This window comes from Talpa occidentalis, unplaced genomic scaffold (genome assembly GCF_014898055.3).
Source record: "Talpa occidentalis isolate TD23 unplaced genomic scaffold, MPIMG_talOcc4v2.1 talOcc4.10, whole genome shotgun sequence".
Taxonomy (NCBI): Eukaryota; Metazoa; Chordata; class Mammalia; order Eulipotyphla; family Talpidae; genus Talpa; species Talpa occidentalis.
In genome coordinates, this window is record NW_023600993.1 from 96,624,668 (window position 1) to 96,644,425 (window position 19,758).

At 46.8% G+C, this 19,758-nt stretch overlaps 1 protein-coding gene and 1 long non-coding RNA gene across 7 annotated transcripts; one reads left to right on the plus strand and one right to left on the minus strand.

Moving 5' to 3' along the window:
- Positions 1-343: 343 nt before the first annotated feature.
- Positions 344-2,145, minus strand: LOC119235921 (uncharacterized). Its single transcript, XR_005122948.2, has 3 exons — positions 1,865-2,145; positions 1,495-1,644; positions 344-808 (listed from the first exon to the last, which is right to left on the minus strand). It is a non-coding gene; the product is annotated as an uncharacterized LOC119235921 (long non-coding RNA).
- Positions 2,146-2,398: 253 nt separating this feature from the next.
- LOC119235895 (protein WFDC10B-like) lies at positions 2,399-18,586 on the plus strand. Of its 6 annotated transcripts, none has more exons than XR_008552809.1 (4): positions 2,399-3,156; positions 3,488-3,568; positions 10,686-10,793; positions 17,285-17,318. XR_008552809.1 is itself a non-coding variant. In XM_037499484.2 (4 exons), the coding sequence occupies exons 2-4, from the start codon at positions 2,959-2,961 to the stop codon at positions 18,429-18,431; spliced, it is 435 nt and encodes a 144-aa protein (XP_037355381.1). In that variant the 5' UTR covers positions 2,399-2,697; positions 2,896-2,958; the 3' UTR covers positions 18,432-18,586. The 6 variants fall into 6 exon arrangements, 2 of the variants coding, with proteins under 2 accessions (XP_037355381.1, XP_037355389.2); XR_008552816.1 differs by having other exon boundaries at positions 2,399-3,073; XM_037499484.2 differs by lacking the exons at positions 3,488-3,568; positions 10,686-10,793 and adding an exon at positions 18,280-18,586 and having other exon boundaries at positions 2,399-2,697; positions 2,896-3,073; positions 17,285-17,452.
- Positions 18,587-19,758: the final 1,172 nt, after the last annotated feature.

Here is a 19,758-nt window from a genome sequence, read left to right on the forward strand (position 1 = left end):
TGAGCTATATGGCAAGAGACAGAGTTGGTGAGGTTTCCACTCATGTGGAGTGGCCCTTGCTGGAGGCCTGGACACACAGTAGGTGCTCTACAACCCTTTGAAGCTTCCTTATTCTTTCTAGGAGTATTTACAGTTGCATATATCCCTGTAGATCCCAAATGATTGAATAAATAATGATAACAAACAAAGCATCATCTGGGAAGAGAACTTGGGGGGTCGGTGTGGAGGTGATGGTATCTCCTTTGAATGCTAAACTATTGGTACTGTCACTGTAGGTAAGTGTGCACCCCCACAGATAAGTTTAAAGGAGAGGCATTTTGTGGGGACCTACTACAATCATAGACTGAGACCATGGGAGAGAGGCTGCACTAATTTATGGAAATCCCAGAGAGACAGTGTTTCCATAGCTTTAAGAACATCCCACACAGAAGCAGGTTTCCCCAGGGTGTCACTCAATGAACAGGAGTCCCAGCTAAGTAGGTGAAGCCCCCAAAGAAATAGAAGGCAGGGAGGTTCAAACCAGGAGGCAGGGGCTGGGAGTTTAGGAAAAGGGTGGTGTGCAGCAAATGACCCTGGGACTCTAGAAAAAGAAAAAGTTCCTGGGTTATTATCACAGCTTATTTGATCACATCATAGCTCAGGGAAGAGGGTGGGCAGATAGGAGAGACATCCACTCGGCCCCCACAGCCGGGGTGAGAGGTGGTCCTGCAGGAGGCCAGGTCCCACTCTGTCCAGCCTCCAGGGATGCTCCAACTCTCTGTGGTGGTTTAAGGGTTCAACTTTGGACTCAAGCTTCTGATTTTATTCTCTGGAATAATGAGAGAAAGGGTGGGTAATCAGTTGCCACTCACTTTGGAGAAACACCCTTCTTCAAGTGTCATAGGCCTCCCAAGCCCTGGGTGCAGGGATGTTTTCTGTGATTCGGGAGATGCCCACACAGGGCTTCTCCAGAATGTTTTAAGTCCAATGAACAAAGAGACATAAATGTCAGCCCCTCTGGGGTTTAGATAAAACAGGTAGGTCATCAAGTGGAAAAGGGGGTTCTGGAGCTGGATGAAGAGGTACGGGTCCCCATGTTGGATTGGATAGTAGGGCTGGGGAGGTAGGGCCTCCTAATGTCTGTTCCCCACAATTTGGGAGGCCATAATCTGAGAACAGAATAGCAAGAGATGGGCCTCCCCGGTGGCGCAGCGGTTGAGCGCTGGGTTGCAAAGCTGCCCACAGCCTCTGCAGCGCCGGTTCGATCCCCGGCTGTTCCCCAACCACCGGAGGAGGGTCCCACATGGCGCGCAGACCTCTCCTGCCGCCCGCTGCTCCCCTCAGCAGTGTGCTTCGGGCCTTCTGCCTGCTCTGCTCCCCGCTCTGGCTCTGGTGAATTCTCTCACCCTCCCGTGCTTCTGACTGTACCCAGTGCTTGTGTAAATAAACAAAAATAAATCTTAAAAAAAAAAAAAAAAAAAGAATAGCAAGAGAAAGGCCCTTCTGAGGTCCTACCCGTTTCTCTGAGAAGCATGCAGACATTCCCGCAGGAGGCAGTGCAGCAGTGCTGATCCCTCTGGCATTCCGAGTGTAGCTCACAGGCAAACATGCATTGCTCCTGAGTGGGAACCTTTGTGCAGGGCTTCAGATTCGGCTTTAATAAAACTGAGAAGGACTAGTGAGCAGTGCCCCCCCCCCCAAGAGTCTCTCACTGTTATCAGCCCCTCCAAGGACCCGGGACCCACCCCACTGGATGCTCTTTTTCCTTTCCCTGCCCAGGGAGCTGGGTGCTCTTTATGGTTCTTGGAATTAAAACCCAGCTCCCACCCCCTTAACAAACCCAGCCACCATGAAGTCACCCCCAAAGAATTTCAACACATACAACCTGTGTCCGGAAACGCAAGCAATTCTCAAAACAGAGTCCTGAGTTTCTTGTGGTCTCCCTCTCCCGTCTTACAGGGTGGGGGGAACTGAATCCCAAAGCAGGAAAAGAATCCGCCACCTTTCCACTCGTGGTTGAAATGGCCCTCAAAACCCAGCACTTCCCTAGAAACTTCTTTTTTTTTAAAGATTTATTTCTGCGTACAAGAGCTGGGGTACAGGCCAGGGGTGTGGGGGGGTGGTGAGAGGATTCACCAGAGACAGAGTGGGGAACAGAACAGGAGGATCTACTGAAATCTACTGCGGAGGGGAGCAGCAGGCGAGACAGGAGAGGTCTGCTGCGCCATGTGGGTCACTTCCCTGGCCTATGAGGTGTGGGGGGGGGGATATCGAACTCATGCTGCAGTGGCTGCGGGGAACCCCCTCCCTAGAAACTTCTACCACTTGTTATTTACCCCTCCCCTCTCTTCCTCCCCTCTCAATTCTCTCCTCCACCCCTTTTGTTTACCCTTCTCGTTCTGAGTTCTGAATTCTCTTTACCAAGCATACATTTTCTTCCTCCTCCCCACAGCGAATGTTTTAAAATGGACAGTTCCCTAAACAAAAGGCACAGAGCAAGAAATAATTCATAGCCCTTTCCAACTTTGTGTTCATCCTTGGAATCCCTAATAAGGACATAAACGCCTGGAGGCTCAAGCTAAGCTCCCTCCAAACAGGCTCTAGATCCTGCAGAGTGTCTAAGTGTTCTCCACAAAAGCCGTGTGGCCAGCAGGGTCACCCCGACTCACAACAGCGTTGTGACACTTGGCAGCACAGGCAGACCCTCAAGCTGGAGAAGTGAGCCTTCCGCTCTCCTCCTGTCCTGGCTTTCAACGAGGCGCTGCTGCTCTTTTAGGGACCAGCCCTGGTTCCTCTCTGCAGGGGCACTGGGGAAAGTTCTCTCATTTTCCACCCTCTGTTCATTTTGAAACCCAGCCAGAATAATACCTACTGTAAAATGGAAATTCATTTATGGACTCAATTCTTTCTTTCCAGTTTCCTGCCACTGGCAGGATAGTCACGCAGCAGAGTATCAGCCACGGGAGGACCAGGAGCTTCATGGTGTTGCTGACTCTGGATGGATGTGCGCAAGTTTGCCAGAGACAAGGATTTCACCAGGTCCTGCTGGGGATGGAGCAGGGCTGCAGGCAGGAGCTGGGAGAACACAAGACTGGTATCTCACTGCCCCATCTGGTTGTGCCCCCTCCCTCTCCCTGTCTTTCTATCACTTCCTGGCTGGGCATGTCATCTCATAAGGTACTTCCTTTCTCTTATACTTTATTATTTTTAAGCGATTTTAATTTTTTTTGTATGTGTAGAAGAATTGGGGTGTAGGTCAGAGGTGCGGTGCGGGGGGTAACCAGAGACAGAGTGGGGAGCAGAACAGGCAGATTTACTGAAATACACTGCTGAGGGGAGCAGTGGGTAAGACAGGGGACGTCTGCTGCACCGTATGTGGGTCAGCTCCCTGGCCGGGGATCGAACTCAGGCTGTAGTGGTGATAGCGCTGAGACTTAGCCCTTAATGAGACTTACTCATCTCCTTGTAGAATCAAATTCTTCATTTCTTCATTATTCTTGTATTTTAGAAACTTGAAAAGCACACAAAGTTACAAAGAAAAGCGTTAAGGGATTATCAGTTATCCGTTGCCTAGAAAGAACAACCACAGGTAATTTAGTATATATATGCTCCCAGTCTTTCTACAATGTTTAAATATATATCATCTATATTTATATCTACTTTTACATCTACCTATATTTCATCTATATCTATATATGGGTTTTCCATCAAATTGGCATCAGATTACATATGCTGTTTCCTAACATTTTTCATTTAATCAAAAATTGCAGAAATAATTTATTTTCTATAATTTTAGGGCAAATAGCATAGGTTTTTCATATATATTCCACTTATAAGTACAAAAATCATAAGCAAATTTTCACAAGGTGAATATGTCCATGGAAGCTTCACCCAGATCAAGAAAATTTTTTTCTTTTTAAAAAAAATATTTAATTCTCATATCATTTTTCATCTTTGCACAATGTATGCATTTTCATTTTGGTTATATTCCCCATACAATTGCACCCCCCCCTTATTTTGACTCTAGTCCTTCCTCTCCCCACCCCTCCCTTCCCCCTGCCCCCGTAGTGTGGTTTATAGTTGCTTGTTGATTTTGATGTTTACTTTGTATTGATTAGTCTTTTTCCTGGTCTCTTATTTAGGTTTTCTAGATTCCTGCTATGAGTGAGATTGTCCGGTATTTTTCTTTTTCTTTCTGGCTTATTTCGCTGAGCATGATCCCTTCTAGCTCCATCCATGTTGCTGCAAACTGCATGTGTTTATCTTTTTTGTTTGCTGAGTAATATTCCATGGTGTATATGTATCTCAGATCAAGAAATCTTAGAGTACCTCCCTTCTCCTCACTCCCAAGAAAATATGTACCTCTAATTTATGGTGATAATATTCTGAATATAATCACCATACATTTGATGTACATATTTTGAACTTTGTTATTCTTTTGTGTCTTGTTTCTTTTGATCAACATAATGCTTGTGAGGTTCAGTTCATATTGAAGATGTTGCAGTAATTGGTTCATTTTCATTGCTGTGTAATATTCCACTGATTGCTTATAAAACAAAATGTCATATGTATGTACATCTTATTCTTATTGTGTTATTCTTTTGTGTCTTGTTTCTTTTGATCAACATAATGCCTTTGAGATTCAGTTCATATTGAAATGTTTCAGTAATTGGTTCATTTTCATTGCTGTGTAATATTCCACTGATTGCTTATAAAACAAAATTTTATCCATTTCATTTTTGATAGACATTTGGTTTTTCCCAGATTATGGTCTCATGAATGTTTTCATAATCATTTATAGATAGATAGATAGATAGATAGATAGATAGATAGATAGATAAATATAAAAGGTTTTGAGCACATATGCATATGTTCCCATTAGGTATCTACCTAGAAACAGATGTTGTTGGATCATGGAATACACATATTTTCAATTTGAGTTGATCTGCTCTGCAGTCTTCCAAAGTGATTGGATTGCTGTGTACTCCCATTAGCAGAATGTGAGAGTCCCAGTGTTTTCACATCCTCTCTAACACTTGGTGATTATTTTTTAAAAAATTCATTTTAGCCATTCTGAGAGGTATACATGTGTGTGTGCATTGTGGGTTGAGTTTCTATTATCTTGATGACTAGGTTGGGCACCTTTATATGTATTTATTAAAAATTTGGAGGTTGTCATTCTTTTATGAAGAGCCTGTTCAACTAACGTTATCCATCATGATAAAGAAGGGCACATTTCCTCTTCAGTAAGCGGCACTGTCCAAGCTCCCTTGATGCGGTCTACACAACTCATACTCCTTGATTTCTGTGTATGAGTAGCTGGCAGAGGGGCAGTGCTATCTGTCTGTCCTCATTTACTGATCCCTCTGTGTCCTTCGCTCCACTGTGCCAATTACTTTTTGCTAATATTAGTCAGGAACATCTCTCATGACCTAGGCTTGGTAGATGAAGGCATGAGTGACATATGATATCAAAATAAGATACCCAAGAAGACAACCCTTTCCTCCCTGGTCCTTCCTTTGAGGCTCTAATGTTTTGTTCTTCTCTAGGGAGGAAAAACCACATTCACACTAAAGAACCCCAAGTCCTCCCTATTTCTCAAGGTTTAAAGACAGTTCCACTCCTAAAGAACGTTACCTGACCCCCTGAATTCTCGCCCCCTCTCATAACTTAGAGCTCTAAGGCACTAACCAATGTTCTGTTAGACCTTAGTCCCTTGCCGGGCCTTGGCCTTAGCTGGATCACACTCCTGAGCCTCTCCTTGGACTATGCAGTTAATAAGTCAGTGTGCTGGCTTGTCCAGCTATGTGAGAACATCATGTCCTGGGCCAGGAAGAGGTACAAGCTTGGACACATACCAGGTATTCACCCTGGAGAAGTCATATTTTTAGAATGATTTTCAAGATAGTAATGGCAAATGGTGGAAATTCAGATACAATCTGGGGAAAGAACACGTACACAGATGCCTGCCTTGCATTGTCTGAACTTCAGGGCACGAGCAGCGTAGTATTATCCAGCCAAAACTTCTGTGCTGACAGGATTGACCTGGCAGGAATAAGGGGGTGTTGGGAATGACAGAGGAGGGGTCATTCTGGAAGCTCAGTCTCCCCACCCTGAGGGCATGAATATATTTTCTAATGACAGGAGAAAACAGCTCCTGCAGGGGAGGCGCTTGTTGCATTGAATAGAGTGACGTGGAGCCAGGGTCTTGGCTCAGCACTGAGGCATCTGGCTTTTCAGGTCAAAGACTGCTCTGCGTTCACCAAGCTCCTTTATCTGTTCTTCTTGGGCAGATAACTAGACTGCATTTTCTCTCTCTCTTTTTTTTTTTTTTTCTTAGACTGCATTTTCCAATGTCCTTTGGATATAGATGGAACAATCCATTGACATGTGGTCAGTAAGATGATGTTAGAAATCATGAACATTACTTACAGACATTCTATGGGGCCTCCCTGCTGCCTCTCTCCTCTCACCTGCCAGCTGGATGTAGAGGAGGCCCTGGAGGGCTGGAGCTGCAGGTGGAAGGAGCTGGGGCCCTTGAGTTGTGGCACAGGTGCCTGTTAACTGCCAGGCTCAGTGAAATACATTATGAGTAAGAATTTACCTTTTGCTGTGTTAGCTCCATGAGATTTTCAGAAATCTCTGTACTTTTGCTACAGCCCTGAGCCTACCTGCCTGGGACATAGGTGTAACTGGAAGGTAGCGCGGGTGCTGTGCCTGTGATGGGAGAGGAATGGTTGCTGGGACTATTGAAGATTGTAATGAGAGAAAGAAAGTCACAGGGATGAAAGCATGCATAGCTGTCAGGTTGGTGCATCCGTTTATTTGGCAAAGACTTGAGCCTCCTGGGGACAGCGAGGGGGAGGCGAGGACAGAGAGGTTCTCGGCTGGAGCATGCAGGAGCCAAACTCAGTCTCCCTAGACCACAAGTCACTCCTTAACCCCTTGTTGGGTCAGCTAGTCAGTAAAAGAACGTTTTAAAGGGTTCTCTGGAAGAGACAATGGCGTGGTTAGAAGTCAGGGGCACTGGGAGACATCCATTCCCAGACATAATAGCACCCTTGGCCCCAGTTCATGGAAAGAGGAATTTTCTCTGTAGAGAATCTTGTAAGCAATTTCTCCAAGAGGTTTGCTGATTGGGAGACAGGCAGATGCTGGGTCTCCTTGGACCTGGCTGATCCACGGGGCCAGTGGAGAAACTAGACTAAGGAGGGGGTGCCCGAGACCTTGGACAAGAGGAGGAATGAACCACTGATGGTGATGTTTGGGGGTGGGGAGACTGAGTAAGAGAAAAAAAACAACTTGGTTTAATTTGCAGCGTGTGACAGCCTGGCGTGGGCAGAGGAGGTGTGCCTGACACTGTCAGGCCCTTGGCCAGTGTCTGGGTCCCATCTCCCCTGAGGAGCAGTGAGGGAGCAACAGACTCACGCGCTGTACAAGCAGATGTTTCCGCAGTAGGTCCAGCAGCACGTGTGGGCTTTGCGTAAACATGTGTGCATTCTAGTGCACCTGTGCCTACAGTAAATCGACGGAGGCTGTACCCAGCACTGCTTGACATCAGCTGGAAGGAAGATGGTAGAAGATGGCGGAAGCCTCCACTCACACGGAGAAGCCCATCTCAAGGATTCCTGAGCTCTGAAACCGGACTTACAAGCCGCAAAGCATTTCTCTGCTTATCAAGAAAACCCTTTCCTCAAAGCCTAACCAGTGTCTTCTCACAGGAGACCTTCCCTGTGTGACTCTTCCCCACAGCGTCCTAGGCCCTTGGGCCTCTCCAAGACAGGACCCCTAGCGAAAGCTGGGGCACCCTCACCATGCCTGACACCACCTCCCATTCTCAGCCTGCAGTATCCTCCAGCTCCAATTTCCATATCCAGTTTGCAAAATGGAAAACTGAGCTGAGGGAGACTAGGAAGCTGCTTTCCCCCTTTCTACTCACTTCCCTGCTAAAGTCCCCTGAGCATGCGACCTCACCCCAGAATCCCATCTCTCATCCACCCTTCTTGATCTCATCATTATCCCTGTGTTCTTATCCTAGGACCCCAAACCTTGACTCACTAAGGATTTCTTGCTTATCTTGACCATTTTTCATGTCCTAAGAGATTCTTCCACTCAAACTAAATGAATGCGTTAAAACAGTTCCCTTTGGTACTCGCCAAAGGCTCAGCGGGCAGCTCTAGCCTGGTGGTTCCTGTGCCCAAGGCACTGTGGCATCAGGGAATACTGTCTCCTGCTCACTTATGGGATGAAGACAATGGCCATGTTCCCCTTCCTTAGACCCCTTCTTGCTTTCAGTGCTGGGAGAGGGGACTTGAAAGAACACCAGGCTGGGGACATCAGTCTAATCTTAATTGAATGTCTCAGCTTTCAGGAGCACTCTGGTTCTTTAAAGAGTGAGCCTGGAAATGTGGTCACGGTGTCAGTTATGCCAGACTTCCCAAGCCTGGGCAGAGCACCCTCCCCCTTGCCCTACCACGTACCGACAGGTATCTCCTGGAAGCTTCCCAGCACAGGCAGAAGCATTAAAATCCCATAGCTGAGCACAGTAAATAGGAGAACCCAGGGCTTCATGGTCGTAGAAGATGAGACCCTTCCCAGTGCTCCTAGGGAGGTAGCCTGGTGGTAACAAAGGAATTAAGGAGAACAGAGCAGAAAACAGAGAAAAGTGCCTGTGAGTTCTATGTTATTATTTCTCCTATGCTTCCTTTTCACCCTCAGCACCTAACACCATATCCAGCTAACTACTGGCTTCCCCAGGCTTTTTGCCCACCGCCTTCCTTGGCAAAGTTATTTCTCTTAAAAGTGCATTGTTTTTTTTCTGGGGGGAAAAAAAAAAGAAAGAAATGTATCATCTGATTGTGTAATATATAAAATGACAAATACAAAGAGGAATTGAATAAGCATTAGTAACTCCTCCACCCAGAGAGAACCAGTGTGTATATACTTTTGTCGCAAGCATTACTTTAAAACTGGAATAATAAAATATATTGAGCATCCCAATTTTTTATTGAAGAGCAAATGTAACAGGATGATCTAGTGGAAGTTTTAGTCAAGACCCTTAGACTAAGAATACCGAAGTGACCCCAGAAGGAGTCGCGAGGTAGATTACTCATCTATCATGACTGTCTCCAGATGACCACTGAGAGCTCAAAATGATGGTCTGAAGTTGAAGGAGTTGTCAAGAGGATTCTGAAGGAGATCTTACTGGTAAAAAAGCTTGTCTCAGAGAAGCAGCGATGCTCCTTTCTAGCTCCAAGTTGAGAGAAAAGAAAGCTCTGGATATTGTGTGACCCAGAAGTTTGCAGGGGGTGGAGAGCACCCTGTACATTGAAGACTAAAAACGCTAAAGGTTGGGGGGCCTGACAAAGTGATCTGTAGTAAGTGGTCAACAGAGCTGCTGTTTGGGCAGTAACTAAACTATAAGTGCGCGGATGCTATTTTGTGTCTCTAATGAACCCTTGAATTCCCCCAGGAGATGCCCAGCCATCCAAAGCCACCTATAGCAGCATCTTCTTCCTACCTATGGGGCCTTCCTTCCCCTCCCACACAGGAGAAGGGAACTCTTTTTAACCAGGTGGGGGTGGAGGTACAGAATCACAGAGAGCCTCAAGAAAGAGGTCAACCACATCCTCTTCCACAACTGGCACTTCCGAAGGAGGGGAGAGTCCGCAGTTCCACACTATTGACAGAGTTGTGGTTAATTACATGGGCTGCATATTTGGACCATTACTTCATGAATATGTTTTGGGACTGGAGAGTCATGCTAAATTTGTGGGGACCTGCGAAGTGTTTCTGAAGAAGCAAGACAATAATTAGCCATTCTGAACAAAGCATGGGAATGAGGAGACCAAAAAAATTGTGATCTCATCATAGAAGCCATGCCAATGACCCAATTATAAATATTATGGTTGCTCCCCTACCAGGGGACTTCAAAAAATCCACTCTCAATCTGTGCAATTTGGAAGTTAGAAAAATAAAAGTTCAGGGACGTGAAATCATTAAACACATTTACTTAGAAGCAAACTGGATTGAGGAGACTTGAGGAGAGACAAGAGCAAAAGAAGATTTGGAGAGAAAGATGAGAAGAGACGTCCTTTCAAAGAAATAGATCAGATACTTGGGGGTGCCAACACTTGGAGGCTTGTCTCTGCTTTCTGACCTTCCTTCGGAACCCACATCGCTGCCAGCTGGCCTCCGTGTGGCATGATGAAGGAAAACTACCAAAGCAAGTGTTGAGAAGTCATTTACCACTAGCAATATTTTCATCAAAGGATACCGAAAGGTTTGGCGCGGTAAAGAAAAGAGAGCCAGGCCAAGCTTTCTCAAAGGAAGGGAAAATTTACTGCGCCCCGGGTGCACCTCATGGACCCAAGGTGGGGGCTGGTGAAGTCGCGCCTGTTGCTAGGGGGAGGCAGGCTTTTATAGGGTGAGGAGAGGTCAGGTGGGAAACTGGGTTCGTGCAGCGGGAAAAATTTGTAGGGCGTGAAAAGATTTGTAGGTCAGGGGAGGTTCATTTTCTGAATTCTCTAGGCAGGCTTCCGCATTCCTGTTGCCAGGTGGGCTGCCTGGTGGGTTTTTGCGTTCCAGCCTCCTGCATGGACCTTTCAGATACAACTTAATTGGTGAAGCTTCAGGTCAAAGGAAAACAATCACTGGACACGGTAGGCCTCTAGAAATCCTACAGATTACTCACTTGTTTTGAACAGGAAAGCCAGCCAGCAAGGGCACCCACCTGGCTCGAGTTCTGATCATCTCCACGCACCAGCACTTAGAAGGTTCAGTGTTCAGCGCAAACGCTCTGTGCCCAAGAACAGGTGAGGATATGAGATCTGGGGTAACTGGGTAAAGGCAGGCATAGATCAGGATGGACCTCTGGATTCTTACACCTACCTTTTGCACAAAGGAGGGAAAGTGGCACACAGTGACAAAACACAATAGACCCAAAGCCATGGGGTCTCTGTAGCTATTTATTTGCATTCAAAAATATATCATTCTTGGCCTAAGTTTTCCAGAACTTTGAGATCTGTTAATTTATAAGTTCTTGCTCTTAGCCCAATTTTTCTGAGTCCTTACTTGCCCCTTACTGTGTGTTCTGGATCCTGGGTCTGCCCAGTTCCCCTTATTTGCTCACCTCAGTTATACTAAATGATCCCAGAGAAGAGAAACACTGTGCCAGGCTGGGCACTACTCACACACAGATTTCTGGATGATTTCTTTGGTCATCCTGAAACAGAACACAGGCACGAAATTTAGAATCCTGGATCCTCCCCCACAAAATCCAGAATCCTGGGCTTTTCAGATAATGTTAAAGAGAGGTACTGGGGCCTCCCTGGTGGCGCAAGGGTTAAGATGCAACCTATGAAGCAATCCACAGCCACTGCAGCACTAGTTCGATTCCTGGCCAGCCAGGGAGAAACCCACATGGCGCAGCAGACCTCTCCTGACTCGCCCGCTGCTCCCCTCAACAGTGTACTTTGGTCAATCTGCCTGTTCTATTCCCCACTCTGTCTCTGGTGAATCCTCTCACCCCCCACACCTCTGGTCTGTACCCAGCTCTTGTATGCATAAATAAATAAATCTTTAAAAAAAAGAGAGAGAGAGCGCGGTACTGGATCTAGACTCAAGAATGCTGGTTTCTGGTTTCATCTCTATGCCTCCTACCTTTGCACCTCACACAGGTCATGTCACTTTGCTCTCAATTATTGTATTTGAACAACAGAGATAATAACCTCCACCTCAAAAAGATAGAATAGACACCACCTGGGCAGGGAACAGATTCAGGCAAGTCACAAACAAAAGCTCACACTTTAAGACACTCACCTCCACCTACCTCTGAAAGTGAGTTGAGAGGTCACAGAGACTGACCAAGATTTTCTTCGTCTGGCCTCCTTTTATTTGGGGAGAGGGTAGGAAAGCTGTGGCCTGGAACGGGGCAGAACAGCAGAAAAACAAAGTTCAAAGGCCTAGAACTTTGTAGATATTTTGGTTGTGGCAGCTCTCCAGGGGCTGTCCTATAACCACAGGTGGGCCATATCAAAGACTCTTTCCTTTGTTATTCTCTCACCCAGAAATACTGGGTTTCCTTTGATGCAAGCAGTGTCTCCTGCTAAGCTTGGAAGAACATTCTGTGCCTGGGTTGCACCCTGGCTGGTCCAAGTTGCATGTCTCTAGAATCTTAATCTTTATCTGGTCAATCTTTATCTGTTCTATCCATAGGCAGGAGGGGAGGACAGAGTCTGCCTATCTATTTTTCTTTACATGTGGTGTGTCCCACCATGGGTGTGCTGAAGGTCCCACCCTCCCTTATTGATTCTCCTTCATTAAAGTCTAACATCATCTCTCACCAAATGCCCTTTAAACAAAGAAAGTGGCATGCTTGTGAGTCGTTATTAATTCAAGGTGTGCTATGAAATGCAGACAACTTTCAATGAAACATTCAGGTTTGCAGCTGGAGAGAAAAGTGCACTGAAAATTAAGCACAGAATTTGATCATAAGTGTTGTTTATAGAGAGTGGAGAGGGAAGGAACTCATCCTTCCTGGAACTCTCCTTTCGTTGGATGTGAGCTTGCCCTTCCGCCAGCTGTGCCATCCAAGGACAGACAGAGACACTGCCATGGCATCCTGCTTCACACTCCATCAGGTCAAACAGTTGACGTGTGTGGTTTTGGCCTCCAACAAGAGTCCCCAGGTCCAGGACACAAGGCGAGGGTTGGTCTTTCCTGCCATCACTTCCATGGGTACAGTCTGTGTCTCCCATCTCCAAACCTTAGGCTCCAGATTTAGAGACGTTGGTGGGAGTAATAGTTACAGGGGGCCAACGCAGTGGAAGTTCCACTCTCTTTGAAATTATGACTGCCACCTGATGTTTTGGGGCTCCCGATGAAAGTGAGCCCAGTATCAATGAAAGGAGCTAGGATATTGGCCAGGGTGATAACTGAGATGTGACGGTAAGTCTAAACAGATGTCTACACAAATCCTGACCTCAAAAAGATAAAGCAACTGATGCTTCAGATCCCTCAGAGATGAAGCTTTGGATCGTATCACTAAGCAAATAGATCAGGTCCACTGAAGTACAGGTCCAGGACGAGGGAGATGTGGGATGGCAGTGAAGGAGGCATCCGTGGTCCCAGGAATAGATGCCGCATGAGATCTGTAGCTTATTCTACCAACAGATGCTGGAGACCAGCTCCAGCTAGATGTCGTGTCAGGGGTCTCAGAAAGGAGAGGATGGCATCGGTGAAATCTTGGGGGGCTGAGGGGAAGTGGAGTGAGGTAGACACAGACACCTTCTTTCGTGTAAGTATCTCCTGCTGAGGGTCTCAGCGGGTCTTTATTTATACCTTAAGGCAAGCGGAGGGATTACATCAGCATTGAAGCAGAACAAAGACAATCAATACATATTTTCTCATGAACATGTCGTGACTCCCTTGGTCTCATACCAAGAGGGCATTTCTTTGGTTACCTTAAAAACATCAGGAACAATTAGTTTCCTAGGTACAGCTCATTTTCTAACTTCATCAATTATATAAGACAGCACAACATTTGGCAACAATTAAGCATTCTATTGAACTTTCCTAGTTTCATAGTGGGTGTAAAAGTTCTATTGTATACTCTATTACTAAAAATCAACCTATCTCCTTAGCACTCAATTAACTTGGCTAATTTATCAATTACTTCAAAGTGGCCTAAAGCAACTCATCAAATCCATGTTAGTTCTACTGAAGTCTAACTCCTAACTAGAAATACCTAACCTCCACACAGCCTGCGAACTACTGACCTTTTGCATACACCAGGAAATGTACCCCCTGTGTTAGGCTATGGTTTCCAAGCACAGCTGGTTCAGGGCAGCTTGTTCTCCATGATTCTCAGGGCCAAAACATTTCTTTCCTAACTATACTTTTAGCATTTTGTACTTTCTTTGATACTGATTCAAGTGTAAGAACAATAAATCAATTAACGTCTAGGTCCGAATTGGGTTTTCACAGGCCAATTAATAACTAACTTACTTTGGCATTAACCAAGAACAAAGAGGAGAGCATTAGCAGGCGTTGCCATGGAGACTCCCTAGTTCAGACCTTCTTGGGAAGTGCAAGAACTCCCCTCTTCTGGGAAGCACAACTTCCCTCTTCTGGGGAGCACAGGAACTCCCCTCTTCTCGGGAGTCTCCCCCAGTGCCCAGACCTTGTCAAGAGACAGCACGGGTAGCGCAGCCTGCTGCAAACAGACTTTTATTAAGTCATTTGAAGGCAAGCTATGACCTGGTGGCCTTGTGATGGATTGGGATTAGTGGAGGCATCAGTGGATCTGCCTGGACACCTTCTTGTCCCTAGCCTCTTCCCCACCTGGCCCACTCCAGGTTACTGCTGGTCAACAAGCTTTGTGCAGGTGTAACCTGACAGCACGTTGCCCCAGCTATATTGCATGTCTCTTACACATGTCCTGTGACTTAAACAATGGTCTGCCCTAGAATGTACTAGAATGCACAACCTGAAATCAGGAAGGAGCCCATACCCCTGGGGGCAATGCTTGGCCCGTGGGATTAGGACTCAACATGTGAGTCTTTCTCCTTTCTCCTCCTCTAGGCTGACAATTCTGGAAGCATCCTATGTGCTCCTCAGACAGTCCCCAGTGATGGAGTCCTGGGTGTTTGGCGAGGAGCTGGTTCCACAGAACATTCTTGTATTGTCTTTTTCCTCTTTCCCATTTCCCCTTCTGTACTCATGCTTCCTGGGATCACCTCCCCAAATAAACTAACTCATGCAAACTCTAAACCTGGGCTCTGCATTTGGGGGTAAACTCAGATTAAGGAATTTATCTAAAACCATTTCCTCTACTTACAGGCTCTGCCTTCCGATGAAAGTGAGGAGTTTCCTAAACTTTGTTACATTTTTTTTTTAAGATTTATTTATTTATGCATACAAGAGTTGGGATACAGGCCAGAGAGGCAGGAGGTGAGAGGATTCACCAGAGACAGAGCGTGGAACAGAACAGGCTGACTGACGAAATACACTGCTGAGGGGAGCAGTGGGGGAGACAGGAGAGGTCTGCCGTGCTATGTGGGTAGCTCCCAGACTGGCCGGGATCGAACTCGTGCTGCAGAGGCTGCAAATGCTTCATAGTGTGGTGCTTAACCCCTTGCACCACCAGGGAGGCCCAACTTTGTTACTTTTTAAATGATATTTTCATCCCAGTATGTTCTCTCATTTCGCTTATTTTTTTTAAGACTTATATTTGTTTATATATGCACACAAGAACTGGGGTGTAGGTAAGAGGTTCAGGGGAGGTGGGAGGATTCACCAGAGACAGAGTAGGGAGCAGAACAGGTGGATTGACTGAAGTAAGCTGCTGAGGGGAGTAGCAGGTGAGACAGGAGAGGTCTGCTGTGCCATGTGGGTTGCTCCCTGGCTGGGGGTGGAAATCATGCTGCAATGGCTGGCAATATCTTGAAAATGCTAAGACTTAACCCCTTGTGCCACCAGGGAGGCCCCTATTTTACTTATTTTTGAACTTAATGAAAATGGTACCACCTTCTACAGTCTATGGATTTATGATTTTTTTTTCATTCTGCATAACAATTCTTTTTTTTTTAATGATTATTATCACTATTTTTTTTTACTTCATAATAAATAGCAAATATATTTTATCTTAGCTATGTACAAATAAGAAGAAAATGCATAAAATGTATTTGTCAATGTTAGAAGGTAAGACATTACACAATGAATTTAGAATAAATCAAAAAATTCCAAAAAGGATCCAACATTGATTTTGGGTCCCATGCCACTTATTTCATATCAGGAAAATGATTAACAATTCTAATATTTATCCATGTTTCTGTGTGTAAATGAGTTCCTTATTTTTCATTGCTCTATCATACTTCCTTCTACGGATATACACAATTTGTTTTTCTGTTCTCCTGCTGACAAGTGTTTTCCCTTTTTATCTTAACTTTTTGCCAACATCTCAGTCTTTCCAGTGGTTGTCTGGTCACTAAACTATTCAAAGTATCAACTTTAAGCTTTGTCTAATGGTTCTTTGTCTCCTTCACCTCCTCCTTGTTCTCATTATTCTCTCCTTTTTATTCTCTTTCTTTTGGTTGGCCCATAGACTCCATAAACTTTAGTCTGTGTGGGGACATGAGCATTAGTCAGCAATGAAAATGAATACTATTTAGCTACAATTAGCTCTGAATGAATGGAAGAATGAATCTTACAGCATGTTGAATGGAAGAAGCAAAAAAACATAAAGGAACACAGGAAGCATGATTCCATGCACATACCATTCAAAAACAGGCCAAACAAAACTATAATATTTAGGATCCATACATAGGTGGTCAAACAGAGAGAAAAACAAGTAAATGAAGTGATACTGTGTTTCTCTGTGTGAGTGCACATGGATACTTGACTGCATGTGTGAATATAGATACATATAATTTTGTATTGTAAATGCTCTTTCACCACAAATTCTACCTCTTACTTTAGTCTTAAAAAAATAAGGATTTAGGGCCTCCCTGGTGGTGCAGGAGGTTGAGTGCAGCACTGTGAAGCTGTCCGCAGCCTCTGCAGTGCGGGTTCGATCCCGGCTGGCTGGGGAGATTCCCACATGGCGCAGCAGACCTCTCTCCTGTCTCGACCGCTGCTCCCCTCAGCAGTGTATTTCAGTCAGTCTGCCTGTTCTGTTCCCCACTCTGTCTCTGGTGAATCCTCTCACCCCCCATACCTCTGGCCTGTACCCCAGTTCTTGTATAAATAAATAAATCTTCAAAAAATAAAAAATAAGGATTTATGAATAAAATGCTCAACATGACAATGTCTAAATAATCAGTAATTCTTACAACACAATGCTTGACATAGGCATATATTGAAATGTGAGAGCTGTGAGTTATGAAAACAATGATTTCTGGGAGATTTATGTGCTAAATGAAGGTGGCCCAAGATAGGTAACAAAAGGTGGGTTATTCCAAAAAGGAAAACAAAGGACTGTCTATTAAACGTGCAAAGAAAGGGGAAAGATAAATCATTAACATAAAGCTTAATTCTATTATTTGAGATGTTCTTAATTCTATTTTTCTCTTTTAAGTCAATTATTTTGTAACTAGAAGACAGATATAGAGTATAAGTTTTAAGGGGAAATGTGTTTGCAGAGGAGGGCGAGTTTGGAGAGAGGAGGCCCCACCTATGAGCCCAGGCCCACACAAGGCAGGTCACGCTGGGCCTGGGCAGGAAACAAGGTCACCTGGCCCTGCCAGGACACTGTGGAGGCAGTAAGGAGCCAGTCGGCAGCTTTTTCCTTCCTTCCCTCTCCCAGCACAACTCTCCAGCTCCTCTCGCCAGACTCCGATCACCACGCAGGGGACCATCATGGTCAGCCGGGCGCTGCCCATCCTGCTTCTCTGCCTGCTGCTGCTGCTGCAGGCCCAGGGACACTTCCGGAGAAGGAAAACCCAAGCGAGGCCCCAGGGATCAAAGGCAAACTGTATGTGATGGGCTGGGGGCGGGGCTGGGCAGGGGCCAGGAGGGGCCAGGAGGGGTCATGTCCAGTCTGAGCAGGATCTGGGCCCTGGAACTGGATTCAGCACAGCCTGCGCTGCCCGCAGCCCGATGGGGCTCCGAGCGCTCCCGAAACACATCCTCAGCCCTGCACCAGGCCCTGGGAAGAGCCCCAGGCAAGCAGGGGGTCCTACCTCTCATGCTCCATCCCAAAAGTCCAGACACCCCACGCATCTCGGCCCTAGGACCGAGAGCCAGAGAAGACACGGCTGTCTTTGGCTAATCCACACGTGCAACGGGTGTTTGTGGGGGAGACATGGAAAGAGAGGACTTCGGGAAGCCAGCCTTGGGTGCACAGGGTGAAGAGGGCCCAGGAATGTGGCAGTGGAGGGGCAGGTGGAAAGTGTCTTCCCTGGGGAGGGGGACTGGAGGCAGCGGGAGGGGAGAGGAGGCCAGGTCATCTTCCTCTGTGGAAGCTGCAGAGTAGGGAGTGTGGGCCTGGGGGGCAGAGGATGTCTCGGGCCAGCTGAGTTCTCAGGGTGAGAGTGTAGATTCTGTGGGGCTGAGTTCACCCAGGCCGGGAGCAATGTGGGAGCAGGGTGGGAGGGGGCGTGGGGAGACAGAGGCCTGAGGTGTGCAGGAGAGGCTGGAGGCAGCAGGCTGGAAGGCCCTGCAGCCATCAGGATTGGTGAGGGGCAGGCCTGAGTGCCCTGAGAGTCCAAGAGTCCTGAGTTGAACTGAAACTGAATGAGGTTAAGGGAGGGGTGCTCTCCAGGGACCTGTATTGTTCACCCATCTGCTGCTCTGTTCCAGTCACTGTACCACCCAGAGTTATAGGCCAGTGCAAGAAGCATGTGAGCACACACTTGTGCAGCTACCACTGTCAGCACGACATGGAGTGCCAAGCAAACAAAATCTGCTGCACGGCGTTCTGTGGGAATGTGTGCATGAGCATCCTTGAGTGAGTGGGGAGCGCCCCACATGCCTGCTGCTCCCCGAGCCTCCACTCAGAGACCGCGCCTGCAGCTGAAGCGCCAGAGTTCCAGCTGTGAGAGTGGCGACAGGATCACTGTCCTCAAAACTGCCCTCACAACCACTGTCAAATAAAGCAGACCGTGGCACCAGGACCTGCCTGCTGCAATCACTGGGACCCAGCGCAGACCCGGGGTGTCCACGCCTTTGTCCTGCCTCCCTGCTCCCTCTCCACTTGGCCCACGCACCCCTGCCAGGCCCCTGGGGCTCGGCCCTGGCTCTTGTGCTCATGCCTCATGCGCGCGGCATCTCTCAGCACTGGAGAGAACAGTCCTCATCCTGAGTCACAAGTGCCAGGTTAAGCGTGAGCTAGTCTGGGGGAGACCTGGGCCCAGAGAGGAGGCCCCAGGGCAGCATCCATCTTCCCAGCCCCAGAGCTTGCCACCCCTGCTCCCCATTCTGCTTGTGAGAATGTGAGGGAGAAGCAAACACTGGAGAGGCAGGAGCTTCCCCTCCCCCAACAGTGAGGAAAGACTCCCAGAGAAGCTGAGAGGCCAGAGAGTGAAGGTCAGGGCCTGCCTGCAGAGCCTGCTCCCTGCGGCATGCGCGAGCTGGCCCCTTCTATTCTGTGCAGTCGGTGAGACTAGTCCCCAGTCCTAAGGTGATCGAACGGGCGTGCAGGAGTAGGACTGGAACTTATGGGGGATGGATGAAGGGCAGTCAAGGGTAGTGGCCTGGAGTGGGAAAAAGTCAAAGCCATTCTTGGTGATTGAGTTTATTTGTTAAGGATTGGCTGCTGCTCAGCCCTCAGTGAGAACACACCAGTGCCTCGCTGGGAGGTTAGAGTGTTCCTTTTCTTTCATAGATTCTCTGAAAGAGAAAAAGGTTAGACACTTAGAGGCAAAGACTCTGAGAAACATGTATTCCACCCCAATCTTAGCAGTGCCCATCCGCCCCAGACCGTGGGACAGGGACACTTGATGTAAGAAGTGGCAAAGGCAGGGCTGGGGGGCTGACTCATTGAATAGAGAAAGGTAGAGATTTGGGGACTGGCCAAGCCAAAATAGCTCATGGAAAAGTCTGAGTATGGAGGTATCAGTTAGAAATCTGGACAAAAATTTGGAAATGAACAAACTATTAAGCGATACAGTGAGCCCAGCACAGGCACTGATGATGTAGTGAAAGGAAGAATATGCCCCAAGCTGTCGTCTTGTTTATTTGCCAGTAAATTGCTTTCCAGATTTAGGGTCTTCTGCTATTTTTGTGCCTAGGAACTGGGCTACTTCATGCCTCTGTTTAGGAAAAACATGGGTAGGGTAA

Bases quoted from the DNA above. Each gene is read 5' to 3' on its own strand.
- LOC119235895 (XM_037499492.2), top strand. From the start codon at position 2,872: ATGGACTCAATTCTTTCTTTCCAGTTTCCTGCCACTGGCAGGATAGTC. The intron at 3,074-17,284 runs GTATCTCACTGC...TCCCTCTCCCAG, and splicing joins GCTGGGAGAACACAAGACTG to CACAACTCTCCAGCTCCTCT. The intron at 17,453-18,279 runs GTATGTGATGGG...GCTCTGTTCCAG, and splicing joins CCAGGGATCAAAGGCAAACT to TCACTGTACCACCCAGAGTT.